This window comes from Pantherophis guttatus, chromosome 7 (assembly GCF_059756535.1).
Source record: "Pantherophis guttatus breed Tessera chromosome 7, ASM5975653v1, whole genome shotgun sequence".
NCBI classification, from domain to species: Eukaryota; Metazoa; Chordata; class Lepidosauria; order Squamata; family Colubridae; genus Pantherophis; species Pantherophis guttatus.
Window position 1 is genome coordinate 82,034,883 of NC_142069.1, and position 15,682 is coordinate 82,050,564.

Genomic DNA, 15,682 nt, shown 5'->3' on the forward strand with positions numbered 1-15,682 from the left:
TTGAAGTCCACAAGTCTTAAAGTTGCCAAGGTTGGAGACTCCTGTCTTAAAGTCTCTCGGCTCCCATTGAGACGTGTTTCTTGGGAAACCTGATTTCTTTTCGGGTGGGGGGGTTTGAACATTTCGCGGCTTCTTATCCAAGTTGCTTCCGAACTGCGAAACATTTCAAAGCAAAATGCCTTGGTAGTACAGTGGTTTAAAGCACCCTGTTATTAACACAGCTGCCTGCAATTACTGCAGGTTCGAATCTTACCAGGCTCAAGGTTGATTCAGCCTTCCATCCTTTCTAAGGTAGGTAAAATGAGGGCCCAGATTGTGGGGGCAATAAGCTGACTTTGTATAAAATATACAAAAGTATGAAGGCTATTGCTTAACGCACTGTAAGCCGCCCTGAGTCTCCGGAGAAGGGTGGCATATAAATCAAATTAAAAAAAGAAAAAGAAAAACAAGCCCAGTGGCCACAATTCAGTTTCCAGACAATTCCACCTGGATGACTGAGAATCTTTGCTAAGATGTGTTTCTTGGGAAATATACAGCAGCGGAGAGCACAAACTCTGTTTTCAGTCACCTTTCAATCAAAATTTTAGTAGAAACAAATATCAAAGGCTGATTCATTAAAGCAGGGGTCAGCAACCTGCGGCTCTGGAGCCGCATGTGGCTCTTTCACCCCTCTGCTGCAGCTCCCTATCACTCAAAATATGCATCACAATCGCCAAAGTGCGACACCCTCCAGCACGCGATTTATTGAGCTTTTCAGCCCCGGTAGGCCAACCATGGAGAAATCCAAGAAAAGTAAAGTTTCTGAAGAAAACAGAACGTTTAATTCAACTACATACGCTAGTTTTGTGGCTGCTCAAGAAATAGGTAAGCATGGGAAAGGTTTTGTGACCCCGGTGTTTTCTTTTTTGTGGGAAATGGGTCCAAATGGCTCTTTGAGTGTTTAAGGTTGCAGACCCCTGATTAAAGACAATAAGGACATGCAACTTTGTGTGTCACTGCTTCATTTGTTAAGGGAAATTAAGAAAACAGCTGCATTTCCCCCCCCCCCCCCAAAGTGATGAGAACATGCAAGGCAAGAAAAGAGCTGATTGTCCATTGCAAAAAATTAAAATTTATCATTTAATCTCTCTGGAATACACTCATGGGGCCTCTGTGGGTGCACGCGCACACACAAAAGCCACACACATGCGCACACACACGCAATCAGTTTTGTTAATTTTGTCCATACCGGAGCTGAACAGTATTCTGAAATTTCAGATTTACAGGGAATCGTTTTATAGAAAATTGGGAAAGAAGGAATGGGGGCAGGAGAAAAAAAAATCATCGAAGAGAGTCAAGATACTTCAATAATCTCCATGCTGCCTGAAAAGCTAGATTGGCTTCCCATTTTCCCAAGTTCCTCTCGGGACCTGTTCTCTGACATGATACTTTCCCCAAATTCCATCTGGCAACTCCTCCGCTTGAACTGCTTCTCAAAAGAGCTCTCCTCGTGCCAGCTCCGCCGGGAGTCGCCGCGCTCCCCGTGTTTCTCTCTCCTGCGGACCCCGTACGTCTGCTCGCACCCCGTGGGCAGCTGGCTGCAGCTGAAGGCCGAATAAGCGGCGCTCCTCCCGTATAGGGCTGAAGCAGAATAAATATGGGACGGATCGGCGGTGAAATACCAGCTGCCGGTCAGGGAAGCTGCAGAAGTTTGAGGAGATAAGATGTCCGAATGCCAACCTTTGAGACCCAGCCCAGCTGCAGACTTAGCCAGATGTTGCTGACTGGCCGAAAGGCCGAAGACGAAGTTGGTTCTGTAATTATCTTCCATGCTTCCGCTTCGATGCAACGGGTACAGGGATGACCTCTGAGCAGGGCAAGTGGTCCTTCCCGAATGCTGCCGTTTGTTCTGGCTGTCCGGCTGCCAGCCCTGGTGATGGGCCTTCTCCGGCAGCTTGGTGTGTTCCTTATCGGGACTGCCCTCGGGCGTCTGTTCTGAAACCTCCTGGACAGGAGAGAACTGGCACAATTTGCTGCCCGCTTCCAAAGTGGCCGAATGCTTGTAGAACTCCAGGGTGTCTTCCAAAGAAGGATATCCTGGTCCCGAAGCGGTATGACAAGCGTTGCTGGCTGCGCAAGAGACAGACTTGATATCCAAGGAAAACGACCGCTTCAATCTGTTGCTGTCTTCGACTTTATCGGAAGAGACGTTTAAGACAGTTCGGCTTTGCACCAAGGAGCCGCCCTCCGCAGACGGTGGGAGAGTGGGAGCTGGTGGGTTTCCTGGCTCCGGGGATTTCTGCTCCACGTTCTCTGAGGTAGAGGAAGCACAGAGCTGAGGAGAGGCCCACAGGGCTCCACCGCCTGCTCCGTGGCTGCTGCCGTTTTCCAAATGCAAAAGCTTGAATTTGCTAACGAGTCCACTCGGGCCTCCCTGGTTCTTGATCTTCTTTTCAAAGTCCAGAAGCTGACCGAGAAAGTTGAAGTTAGGAGAAATGGTTGGCCTCTTCTCTTTCACAAACCTAAAATGGGATTTCAGAACGAAAAGGGGAGAATTCAGCCAATTGACCTTGAACTCTCAAAGGCTTGAGTTGTGCAAGTACAAAATATTTGCTGAGGTTGTAAAGCGTTACTTTCCAAGGTAAGTTAAGGTCACCCGTTGTTGTGCAAAGTACACACCCCTCTTGGATTAAAGTAAAGTCACCTTTGACCGGCCACATATGTTCTGCTCCTTTAAATAATGATCTGGCAATTCCATGCATGGCTCTTTGCTCCGTTCTCATGGCAAACCTTCCTTGAAATCACTCTTTTATGAATCATTTAGCATATACCCCAGTCTATCATCTATCTATCTACCTACCTGTATCGATCCATCTTTCTCTATTGTCTATATCTCTATCATCCCTATGAATCTATATATCTTATCTGTCTATCATCTATGTTTATCTATCTGTCTGTCATCTAATTATATCTGTCTGTCTATTATGTCTGTCTAACTATCTCATCTATATCTAATTATATCTATCATCTACCTATCTTCTGTTTGTCTCTCTGTCACTCTCTATATGTCTAGCATCTATTATCTATCTATTGTCTGTATCTGTCTATCTGTTTGTCTATCATCTATCTATCTATCTATCTATCTATCTATCTATCTATCTATCTATCTATCTATCTATCATCTATCCATCCATATCTATCTATCTATCTATCTATCTATCTATCTATCTATCTATCTATCTATCTACTGTGTTTCCCCGAAAATAAGACCCTGTGTTATATTTTTTTGAACCCTGAAATAAGCGCTTGGCCTTATTACCATGCGCTCAAAAGCCTAATTGGGCTTATTATCAGGGGATGTCTTATTTTGGGGGAAACAGGGTATCTATCTATCTATCTATCTATCTATCTATCTATCTATCTATCTAATTATATCTATTATCTATCGTCTGCCTGCCTGCCGCTAGCTAGCTATCATCTAGCTATCTAATTATATCTATCTATTATCTATCTATTATCTATATCTATCTATCTATCTATCTATCTATCTATCTATCTATCTATCTATCATCTATCTATCTATCTATCTATCTATCTATCTTTCTCTAATCTATTCCTATCTACCTACCTACCTACCTAAATCCATTCACCCTTTTCTACTGGTGTGCATTGGGAAATACCACATATCATTATGGCATAACAGATCATTGATTTTACAAACTTTATGTGCATACCAATGACCCAAGAAGGATGAGGAATTACTGCAGAAAAGGGAAGTCTGGCTCCTTGATTCTACAAATCCAAATGTATTACACTATATATAGTCTGGGCAGAAATACTGTACACTTTATTAAAACCAGAAACAAATACACAGCTGGTTAAATTTTGTCTCCAGGCAGCATGGTTTGGTTTGGTTTTTAAAGAGAGGCAGCTCTCTACCCAACAGGAAAGCAATCTTGAATTTCAGATTGAGATTGTTCTCTTAATGTGCTTCCGTTACCACCTTACAGAATCCAAAACTACTCTAACGTTTGAAAGATGAATTGTTGGTGGGAAAAAAGACTATAGTCTTTCTGTAATCAGTAGAAGCTGTTAAAGGACCGAATTGTTCCAGAGAATAATTTAAGCTGTGAAGAGAGAATTTTTTTTTCTTGGATTTTTCCCACAAGTTGTTATTTTTAGTGCTATTAATAATAATAATAACAATAACACTTAGACTTATATACCGCTTCACAGTGCTTTTACAGCCCTCTCTAAGTGGTTTACAGTCAGCATATTGCCTCCAACAATCTGGGTCCTCATTTTATCCACCTCAGAAGGATGGAAGGCTGAGTCGACCTTGAACCGGTGAGATTTGAACTGCTGAACTGCAGCTAGCAGTCAGCTGAAGTAGCCTGCAGTGCTGCACTCTAACCACTGCGCCACCTCGGCTATTAAAATTGATGTTACATTTATAAATGGTGCCGTGGATGTTTTCAACAGCTTTCGTTCATGTAAGCCAAACAAATTCAACTGGATTGCAGTGGGATACGGGTACTCCTCAATGTACGAGCATAACTGAGCCCAGAATTTCCAGTTGTAAATTGTGCTGATTGTTAAGCGAGCGATCATGTGACTGATCTGATTTCATGACACCAGTCGTTAAGCGAATACCATGGTCGTTAAAAGAACCCGTTCTCCACAATGGGCGCTGGCATGAGTAAACCTCATTTCCAGCAAAATAATAATAATAATGGGACCGTGGGATGCTGCAAACAGCCATAAATGCAGGCCAGATGCCCAATATGTGATCATGTGATCACTGGCGGGTGGGGCAGTCATTGGAACTTTGAATCTGGGTCATAAGAATCTTTTTGTGGGTCTCTCATAACTGAGTCACTAAGCCATTGGTTATCAGTCACGCACAATAAATAGTGACATAGTAAAGTAGATAAAAGGGGATGCAGTGGCTCAGTGGCTAAGACGCTGAGCTTGTCAATTGAAAGGCCGGCAGTTCAGCGGTTTGAATCCCTAGTGCCGTGTGACGGGGTGAGCTCCCGTTACTTGTCCCAGCTTCTGCCAACCTAGCAGTTCAAAAGCACGTAAAAAATGCAAGTAGAAAAATAGGGACCACTTTGGTGGGAAGGTAACAGCGTTCCGTGCGCCTTTGGCGTTTAGTCATGCCAGTCACATGACCACGGAGACGTCTCCGGACAGCGCTGGCTCTTCGGCTTTGAAACAGAGATGAGCACCGCCCCCTAGAGTCGGGAACGACTAGCACCTATCTGCGAGGGGAACCTTTAAGGTAGGTAAATCAGAAATGCAATCCACCAGAGGTTCTTAGGAAAGCTAGAGATTCAAGATCATATCACTCTTAATGAATGAGAAACGGGGACGCCGTTTCTATCATATCAGTCTATGTGGTCTCAAACTGACCCCATGGAAGCCATTTTTCCAACCATGATGCTGGAAATAGTTAAGTCCCAACCTCCCCGGTTTGAGTTTCATCAGGCTGAAAAGAATTCTTCCCCTTCCTTACCTGTAGGCCTCATCTAAAGACATATCCATCCTTTTCATGATATAGGCGATGGCAATTGTGGCTGAGCGTGATATTCCGGCTAAACAGTGGACTAAGACACAACCGTTTGAAGCTTTGGCTTTTTCTGCGGCAAGCAAAGAGAAACAAAAATCAATCTCGGGGTGCTCTAAAAAGAAGGAAAATCAGAAGTTCTTCTGCATGTAAAATAATCAGGCTCATCCTTGTTGGTGGGGGAAGTCGATAAATGGATTATTTTATCGATTGAAACGCTGCACTTAAAACAACTGTATTTTAATGTCAACCGTTAGGGTCAGTTGCATCTTGGATGTGTTTAAAATGTCTATATTATTATGAATTATTGTCCCACGGGGCTGAGCTGCATATGGACACTTGGGCTCCAGATCCAATTTGCAAGATCAAATGTAAGTGCAGAAGTTTTTTTTCTTCCCCCAGAGCTTTCGGTAAAGGAGCAAAAACTGGGGAGGTGAAAACAAAAAGGGAAATTAACACAGGCAGTGATTAAAGGTTACGTACAATACTGTACAGAAAGCTAATTCGGGCTCTTGGGAATAGTGAATGATTGGCTAGCCCTTCTTACTCACCCATGTTTCCTCTGCAGCTAATAGCTTTGTAAAACAGAATACAAAATAATAAGAGTTGGAAGGGACCTTAGAGGTCTTCTAGTCCAACCCGCTGGCTGTCCAATTCTTAAAAGCCTCTAGTGACGGAGCACCCATAACTTCTGAAGTCAAGCCATTCCACTGATTAATTGTTCTCACTGTCAGGAAATTTGTCCTTAGTTCTAGGTTGCTTCTCTCTTTAATGATCTTCCATTTGTTGCTTCTTGTCCTGCCTTCAAGTGCTTTGGAGAATAGGCTGACCCCCTCTTCTCTGTGGAGCCCCTCAAATATTGGTGTGTATATATATATATATATATATGTGTGTGTGTGTGTGTGTGTGTGTGTGTGTGTGTGTGTGTGTGTGTACATATATACATATACATATACATATACATATACATATACATATACATATACATATACATATACATATACATATATATATATATATATATATATATATATATATATATATATATATATATATATATATGTAGGTCTTTGGTTATTCGGGTTTTCTCCCGCGTAATATTGGAGGTGTCTTGGCAACGTTTCCACGAAGTCTCATTCGGCATCTTCAGGCTGGTGTTCTCGGCTTCGTGCTTCTAGGAGCAATGTGTCACATTGCTCCTAGAAGCACGAAGCCGAGAACACCAGCCTGAAGATGCCGAATGAGACTTCGTGGAAACGTTGCCAAGACACCTCCAATATTACGCGGGAGAAAACCTGAATAACCAAAGACCTACATACAAACACCCACGAAAATACACACACACACACACACACACACACACACACACATATATATCTATATATATCTATATATATCTATATATATCTATATATATCTATATATCTATATCTATATCTATATCTATATCTATCTATCTATATCTATCTATCTATCTATCTATCTATCTATCTATCTATCTATCTATCTATCTATATATATTTGAGACTGCTTTGTCACCTCTAGTCCTTCTCTTTGTTAGAGTTGACATACCCCGGTTCTTGCAACCATTTACAAATGACTTGTTTATGTATATAGGGCTACCTGCATACTTTCACTGTAGAGGTTATATAAGGCAACATACTTATCATTTTAGACAGAAACGTCATCAAGAACATAGCAGCCTGGACGTTTTCTTTGTGCTTCACCCCAAATTTAACCATCTCAAGCCTCAAAGTCTCAGCAAATCTCTCTCCAGAGGGATGATGGGAACACAGTCAGTTTAGACCAAGGGTCAGCAACCCGCAGCTCTGGAGCCGCATGTGGCTCTATTCATCCCTCTGCTGCGGCACCCTGTCGCTGGTCGGCTCCACAATTGATAGGGCTTTTGGTTAGGACAGGCAGAGGAAAAAGGACGCCATGCTAGGAGGAAACACTATGGTGGGAGAACCAGACTTCTGGTCAGCAGAGGAAAAAGGACGCCGGGCTAGGAGGAGACTCTATGGTGGGGGAACCTGACTTCCGGTCAGCTCCAGAATTGAACGGGGGCTTCCGGTTAGGACCTTTGTGGCTCTTTGAGTGTTTAAGGTTGCCGACCCCTGGTTTAGTCTGAATCTCCTGTATATCCAGGACTATTTGCAGGGTGTGGTACAAAAAAATCAAGATAGTTGACACCCTTATGCTCCTTCTTCTATAACACTTTAACAAATTGGCTATAAAAACATCCCTGAGAAAAATAGCTGAAATTGGAGAAGAAGGAACATATCATGTTCAAAAAGTAATCCATGGCACTCCTAAAAACCAAGCATGTTTTTTCCCATGATCGTGTGTCAACTCAGCATTTATGGAAAGCAGACATATGGGAAAGGCAGTATTAATTGGCAACCAGGGTGCCACTCCACACTCCTGTGTACTTCAATCCTTAATAATTGTGACATGCTTGCTTCTCTGCTACCCTAGGGGCATCTGCAGGAGGGAATCAGAATGTTGTGGCCCGCCAGCAGAGCTGGCAGCAGATTCGGACAGTGAGGAGGTTGGGGAGGAATGTGGGCCAGTCCTGGAGTCTGGGGAAGGCGCGGACGAGGGCTCTGAGTCGGAGGCAGAGAGGGGGCCAAGGCCATCTGGTAGTTCTTTGCTGCCTCTGGAGCTTCCAGAGTCTGACATCAGCGAGGCAGAAGAACAGCGTGAGCCTGTTCCCAGTGTGCGCATGCGCAGAGCTGCCAGAAGAGAAGAACAATTAAGAAAACAGGGTCCACTTGGGAGTAAGGCTTGGAGATGATTGGCCCCTCCCATATGATATAAAAGGAGCAAACGGGATGTGAGCTTTTGCAGGAAGCAATTAGTCCATCTGGTTGGTTCAAGCTTTGGAAAGTTCTGTTTGACTCTGTGCTAAGTTTGGCCTTGTCCTGCGTTTGGCAATTAGTTCTCTGGCAGCATTCCAAGGGAGATAAGGTGGGTGTTTATAAACATTCTCCTGAAAGACTGTTTGTGAAGCCTTTTGGACTGGGAATGACAATAATTCACAGCCAAATGAATAAAAGAGGTTTGCTGGGACTAAGATTGTGCTTTATGCTTTCTAAGGAAGCCTAGGTCAGAACACAGAAAATCAAGATGGCAGCTACAACTGCCCAATTCACACCCTTAAAAAATGAGTTGTGAGTTGTGAGTTGGTTATGTAGTTGCAATCCTTGACTTTTGACCCTCCCTGAATGTTTCTGCTGCTGCTCAGGTGGAAGCCCTTTCTCAAAACCTAGAAACCTACCCGAAAACAGTGGATGGAAATGCATTCCTGGAGTCGTAAAGAAACCCTGGTTAACTCAAACCTTTTTTACCTATGAAGTCCACGGACTTGTCCAGCCAAGGAAAGATCTTCTCACAGAAGCTGTCGTTCACCGGCACCCTTAAGAAGTGGGACTCTGGGATGAAGTCAGGTTTGGGACATGTATTGCTGGCGTTTAACACATAGCCAATCTCATTCTGTTGCATTAGCTCCTGTGAAAAGAAGTCATATTTATAAATAGCAATACCACTTAAGACTTGTATACACCACTTCACAGTGCTTTTACAGCCCTCTCTAAGCGGTTTATTGCCCCACCAACAATCTGGGTCCTCATTTTACCCACCTCGGAAGGATGGAAGGCTGGTGGGACTTGAACTGCCAAATTGCTGGCAACCAGCAGTCAGCAGAAGTAGCCTGCAGTCCTGCACTCTAACCACTGCGCCACCGCGGCTCTTTGATTTCCACGTGGCTCACATCCCTATTCTCCTGCTTGGAGAAACTGCCCCCTTTTTAAAGCCTTCCAAAAAGACCACCTGAGTTGGGGCCAAGTGAACATGGGAAGAGTAGGGGGAGATAACTCCTAAGGTCAGGCATCACTTTAGCAGGTTAGCAGATCCTACAAGATTACACTGTTACCATCCAAAGTGTGTTCACCCTACTCGAGTGAGTGGGGCAACGCATTCTACTTGGATACAGCCAGTGCTGTATCCCTTCTTTGAGCTTTCATTATCTATAACAGGGGTGTTAAGGCCCACGGGCTGGATCTGACCCACGGGGTGCTTAAATGTGGCCCACGGGGCCGGCGTGGAAATAGCAAATGACCGGCCCGCGGTGCCTTTAAGCAGTCAAACCCCACAGGCGGTCCTCCGTGCCTCGTTTTGGCCGACATAGTGCTGCAGGAGGCCATCCAGGCTGAAAACGGAGCATGTGCCCCCCCCCCATACCCCATTTTGGCCACCAGTGTGCTGCAGGAGGCGACATCTCATCTCCTCCCCGTCCTCCACTGTCCCATGGAGGAGAACTACAATGCTGATCCGGCCCTCGGAGAAATCCAGTTTGACACCCCTGATCTATAATCAAGGATAAACAAGGATGGCCTCAATTTACGCAGCGTTTAGAGCGCTTAGGAAGCCCTGCCCTGCCATGTTTGCTATGGGGCTCACATGCCCCGTGATCTCCACCCCATCCCCCAATCCCATTTCCTACCTACCTTGTTGAGGACGTCTCTTTGGCACCCCAGATACAGGTGGGGGAGAATCCGGGTGGGGCCCGTGTTGGAAACCGGCAAGCAAGGCTGAGAAATGCAGGAAGGCACCAGGATAGATTTTCCTTCGCAAAGGCCAGGGAAACAGTTGGAAAATTCAGCAAATCCACCTGAACGAAAGAAAGTGTGCAGGTTTCCAATTTTTGTTTCAAATAATAACAGCAACATCCACCTCAAATCACTTTCCTAATTTGCTAATATAATCGCCATGATGTAAAAAAGATTTGGAGACCCTAGAAAGAGTGCAAAGAAGAGCAACAAAGATGATGAGGGGACTGGAGGCTAAAACATAGGAAGAACGGTTGCAGGAACTGGGTATGTCTAGTTTAATGAAAAGAAGGACTAGGGGAGACATGAGAGCAGTGTTCCGATATCTCAGGGGCTGCCACAAAGAAGAGGGAGTCAAGCTATTCTCCAAAGCACCAGAGGGCAGGACAAGAAGCAATGGGTGGAAACTAATCAAGGAGAGAAGCAACTTAGAACTAAGGAGAAATTTCCTGACAGTGAGAACAATTAATCAATGGAACAACTTGCCTCCAGAAGTTGTGAATGCTCCAACACTGGAAGTTTTTAAGAAGAGATTGGACAACCATTTGTCTGAAGTGGTATAGGGTTTCCTGCCTAAGCAGGGGGTTGGACTAGAAGACCTCCAAGGTCCCTTCCAACTCTGTTATTCTATTCTATTCTATTCTATTCTATTCTATTCTATTCTATTCTATTCTATTCTACTCTACCCTACCCTACCTATTCTATTCCATGTTTTCTAGTCTAGTCTATTTCTATTCTATTCTATTCTATTCTATTCTATTCTATTCTATTCTATTCTATTCTATTCTATTCTATTCTATTCTATTCTATTCTATTCTAAATTCAATGTGGCTTCAGTGTTCTCCAACACTTTTTTTTTTTGCTTTTATCTTCAGTGCAGCTGAAAAAGTGAAATATATAGGATACGTTCCCCAGAGAATCACTTCTGCAACAAGGAAGAGCAAAATCTTCCCCAAACACAAATGGAAGCCCTTGCTACTTTCACCAAGAACTTCTTGAAAAGTCCCTCTAACTATAAAATTCACCGCGTCACACAATTCAAAAGAGACTTTGGTTCTCTCCTCCTTTTGACAGTTTGTCTCTCAACAATCAGCTTCCCAAATTCTTTACAACTGTGCAACATTAGAACTGCAGAAAAAATAATTGCTACCAACCTGCCTTCCATTGAGGACCTATATACTGCACGAGTCAAAAAGAGGACTGTAAAAATATCTACAGACCCCTCGCATCCTGGACATAAACTGTTTCAACTCCTACCCTCAAAACGACACTATAGATCTCTGCACACCAAGACAACAAGACAAGAACAGTTTTTTCCCGAATGCCATTACTCTGCTAAACAAATAATTCCCTCAATACTGTCAGACTATTCACATTAGGCTGTATTACTACTAATCTTCTCATTGTTCCTATTACCCATCTCCTCCCATTTATGACTGTATGACTGTAACCTTGTTGCTGGTATCCTTAAGATTTATATTGACTGTTTCCCTAGGACTATCATTAAGTGTTGTACCTTATGATTCTTGATGAATATATCTTTTCTTTTATGTACACCGAGAGCGTATGCACCAAGACAAATTCCTTGTGTGTCCAATCACACTTGGCCATTAAAGAATTCTATTCTATTCTATTCTATTCTATTCTATTCTATTCTATTCTATTCTATTCTATTCTGTTTTTGATATGCAATAGCAATAGCACTTATATACTGCTTTACAGTGCTGAGAACACATTAAACTGAACAAGAACAAATAATAGACAATAAAAGAAATGTAGATAGCTCACCAGAAGCATCAAAACAAAACTCAATTTTACATATCTGGAACATATGAAGTCAAGGCAAGAGACCTTCCCACTGCTTGGAAAAATTGAAAACAATCTGGGAATGTACTATCACTGTTGAAACAAACATGACCTTACAAGAACTTAAGTAATAAACATTATTGATGAAATGATGTATGTCAAGTGAAGAAGGGTGGAACAACTAAAACAATATTTTCCCCCTTTCAGTTTACTGATATGGTAGGCATCAGTGGTGGGATTCAATTTTTTTTACTACCGGTTCTGTGGGTGTGGCTTGGTGGGCGTGGCTTGGTGGGCATGGCAGGGAAGGATACTGTAAAATCTCCATTTCCTCCCGATCAGCGGGGACTTGGGAGGCAGAGAATAGATGCGGGCAGGGCCAGTCAAAGGTGGTATTTACCGGTTCTCCAAACTACTCAAAATTTCTGCTACTGGTTCTCCAGAACTGGCCAGAACCTGGTGAATACCATCTCTGGTACGCATGGATAGATACTACTATCTACCATGGTGTGGCTACAATCCAGTTTCTTATGGTTTGCCTAATTAGAGCCCTCCGCGGACTCAGTGTGTGCTCATCAGAGCTGCCACCCACGCAACAAGGAAAAGACTGGAAGATGACAGAGCCATGGAGAGTCACTGAAGAAACACCCACCCTAAATGTGCCTGATGTAATGACCAACATTTCAAAATATTTTGGCTGAGTTTGCTCGCAATGGAAAATCATGGTACTCTAGTTGGCTAGGAGATATTCCTATCCTCCTCACTAAGTCTACAGAAGGAGCACCGATGATCACAGAAGCCACTCAGATATCCGATGGACACTGGTGGCTTCTGCAACTTCCCCTAATTACTGGACTCATCTTTGGCATAAGAAGCATAAGGTAAAGGTAAAGGTTCCCCTCGCATATATGTGTTAGTCGTTCCCGACTTTAGGGGGCAGTGTGCTCATCTCAGTTTCAAAGCCGAAGAGCCAGCGCTGTCCGAAGATGTCTCTGTGGTCATGTGGCCAACATGGCTAAACGGAACGCTGTTACCTTCCCACCAAAGGTGGTCCCTATTTTTCTACTTGCATTTTTTTAACGTGCTTTTGAACTGCTAGGTTGGCAGAAGCTGGGATAAGTAACGGGAGGTCATCCCATTACGTGGGACTAGGGATTCGAACCGCTGAACTGCCGACCTTTCGATCGACAAGCTCAGTGTCTTAGCCACCACATCCCTTTTAAGAAGCATAGGAATGTTTTAAATAAATAAACCCTGTTTAGAATTTAGAATTAGGAATTCTCTCTCTCAGCTACCACTCATTCACCCACACTTCTTTCTACTTTTTCAGACATCTACCTTGTTTATTGCCTCTTGTCTACCAATTAACCTAGTAATTAAAAGTGGGTAGCATAGATTTTTTTAAAAAAAATAATTATTACCATATATAGCAAGCATTTGTTGATTTCTTGCCTTTTTCATATTTTATCATACAGAAATCATTAGCAGGCATAGAATAGTAACCAATATTGATTGCTTATTTGTTCCCTATGACTCTCATTAAGTTGTGTACCTTATGATTCTTGATGAATGTATCTTTTCTTTTATGTACACTGAGATCATATGCACCAAAGACAAATTCCTTGTGTGTCCAATCACACTTGGCCCATATAAGAATTCTATTCTATTCTATTCTATTCTATTCTATTCTATTCTATTCTATTCTATTCTATTCTATTCTATCCTATCCTATCCTATCCTATCCTATCCTATCCTATCCTATCCTATATCACGGTCCCGTTAGTTAGTTCCGGTAGTGGTAAGTTTTTTTATATAGAAATTAATATTTACTAAACGACACAACGAAACCACGCAGTTATGATCGTGAAGTTTCAAAATCTGAATTTAACTTATAGGAGAGTTGAATTTTGCAGAAGGAAATGTCAACATTTAAATCGCAGCGGATGCCCTGGATAATTACCCTTTATTATAGACATTTGATTTTTCCCATCAAGAAGATTATGTTAACGAACATCGCAGCACAGCTGAAAATGTCCGTTTTGTCAAACTATTTCTTAGCATTTTGTTGTAGAAGACATCTAAACTTGGGAGGTTCAAGAATATCCTCCCGTTCTCTTTATCAGTTTGCAAAAACAAGAGCTTATTTTTTTTTTTTTAATCCGTGGGTCTTTAGTCTGACACTAACCGACTTCCAGCTGTTTTATTTAGCTGGTGGTTTCTGGATATTTCCCCGTGTTAATACAGCGTGCAGCGTTTCCAGTGCTGGCTTGTCTGGTTTATTACTTGTGGCTGCAATTCTCGGAGGGGTGTTTCACGAAACCAACTCAAGGCGCCAAAAGCCATTTGTGGTGAAGAAAACTCCAATGGCTTTTGTTTGGTTTTTCAGAAACCAAACACCTCCTGTAACTTTGCACACACAATCTAAGCTTGCGGGCTTTCCAAGTATTTAATGATCTGGCTGTTGAGAACGGGGAGAAAAACTGGGGAGAAGGTTTCGATATTTTACTCTGATTAACGCCCAAGATTTTCCTCTGACTAGGGCAAGTTCAAGTTCAAGATCCGTTGGGTTTTCCTTCAAGGAATTCTCAACATTACAGAACGGGCAAGAGTTATCTCTTAAGAATAGCACGGGAGAAAAAAGAAGAGTTCATATTTGCATCAGTTTTCACCTTTTTTTTTCTCCTTTTCTGCCCCCTAAACCACTCACTGCAACCATTACTTAAGCAAAAGACTTGGGCTTTTTTAGCCCAACCATAAATAAACAACCAGAATCTCTCTGGTTGACCTTTTTCCAGATCTTGATTGTGTAACTATCCCCCATTTGGGAATAAAGCAGCAAAGCTGGCTGGAGAATTCTGGGAGTTGAAGTCCACAAGTCTTAAAAGCTGCCAAGTTTGAAGACCTCTGGGATAAAGGAACAACTCCGCCGAAAATCTTGGCATTCGTTGAGATGTTCTTGGTCCATTTCCCCAACTTGAGGAGCGCAGCCAAGGCTGAGATTCTACATCAACGTTTTTCAATGTTGGCAACTTTAGTGCTGGGAGTTGAGGTCCACACAGCTTAAAATTGTCAAGGTTGAGAAAGGGAGATCTATATATGACAGTTGTGGCTCACCATACCCTTAAGAAATTTAAAATCTAGATTACTTGCGTGTTCAGCTAAAATGATAATTTCTGGGTTTATTCCAGTAGTGAAATCCAAATTTTTTTACTACCGGTTCTGTGGGCGTGGCTTGGTGTGCATGGTGGGGCTTGGTGAGCGTGGCAGGGGAAGGATACTGTAAAATCCCCATTCCCTCCCCACTCCTGAGAGAAGGATATTGCAAAAACTCCATTCCCACCCCACTCTGGGGCCAGACAGAGGTGGTATTTGCTGGTTCTCCAAACTACTCAAAATTTCTGCTACTGGTTCTCCAGAACCTGTCAGAACCTGCTGGATTTCACTCCTGGTTTATTCTGTTTCCAGGGATAGGAGCCGTGACAATGGAACTGAAGCTCTATCCCAGGGGTGTCAAACTCGATTTCATTGAGGGCAACATCAGGTTTATGTTTGACCTCGGGGGGCCAGGGTGGGAGTTGCCAGCTCGACATCACTTGTGTTGGGGGTGCCTGTGGTGGCTCAAGCATGTTGCCAGTGAAAACGGGCTCCCGAGCTCCGTTTTCAGCTGTGATGGCCTCCTGCAACCGTCTACCAGTGAAAACGGAGCTCGGGAGGGCCG

General features: G+C 43.1%; 1 protein-coding gene across 3 annotated transcripts in view; it reads right to left on the reverse strand.

Moving 5' to 3' along the window:
* Nucleotides 1-1,105: 1,105 nt before the first annotated feature.
* Nucleotides 1,106-15,682, reverse strand: part of DUSP16 (dual specificity phosphatase 16) — a 65,720-nt gene continuing 51,143 nt past the window's right edge. For all 3 annotated transcript variants that reach the window (XM_034440379.3, XM_060684095.2, XM_034440380.3), the window contains exons 4-7: nucleotides 10,057-10,220; nucleotides 8,899-9,058; nucleotides 5,498-5,621; nucleotides 1,106-2,501 (exon numbers count right to left, since the gene is read on the reverse strand). In XM_034440379.3, the coding sequence (XP_034296270.2) occupies nucleotides 1,334-2,501; nucleotides 5,498-5,621; nucleotides 8,899-9,058; nucleotides 10,057-10,220 (1,616 nt within the window). In that variant the 3' untranslated portion in view covers nucleotides 1,106-1,333. The remainder of the gene's footprint in view (nucleotides 2,502-5,497; nucleotides 5,622-8,898; nucleotides 9,059-10,056; nucleotides 10,221-15,682) is intronic.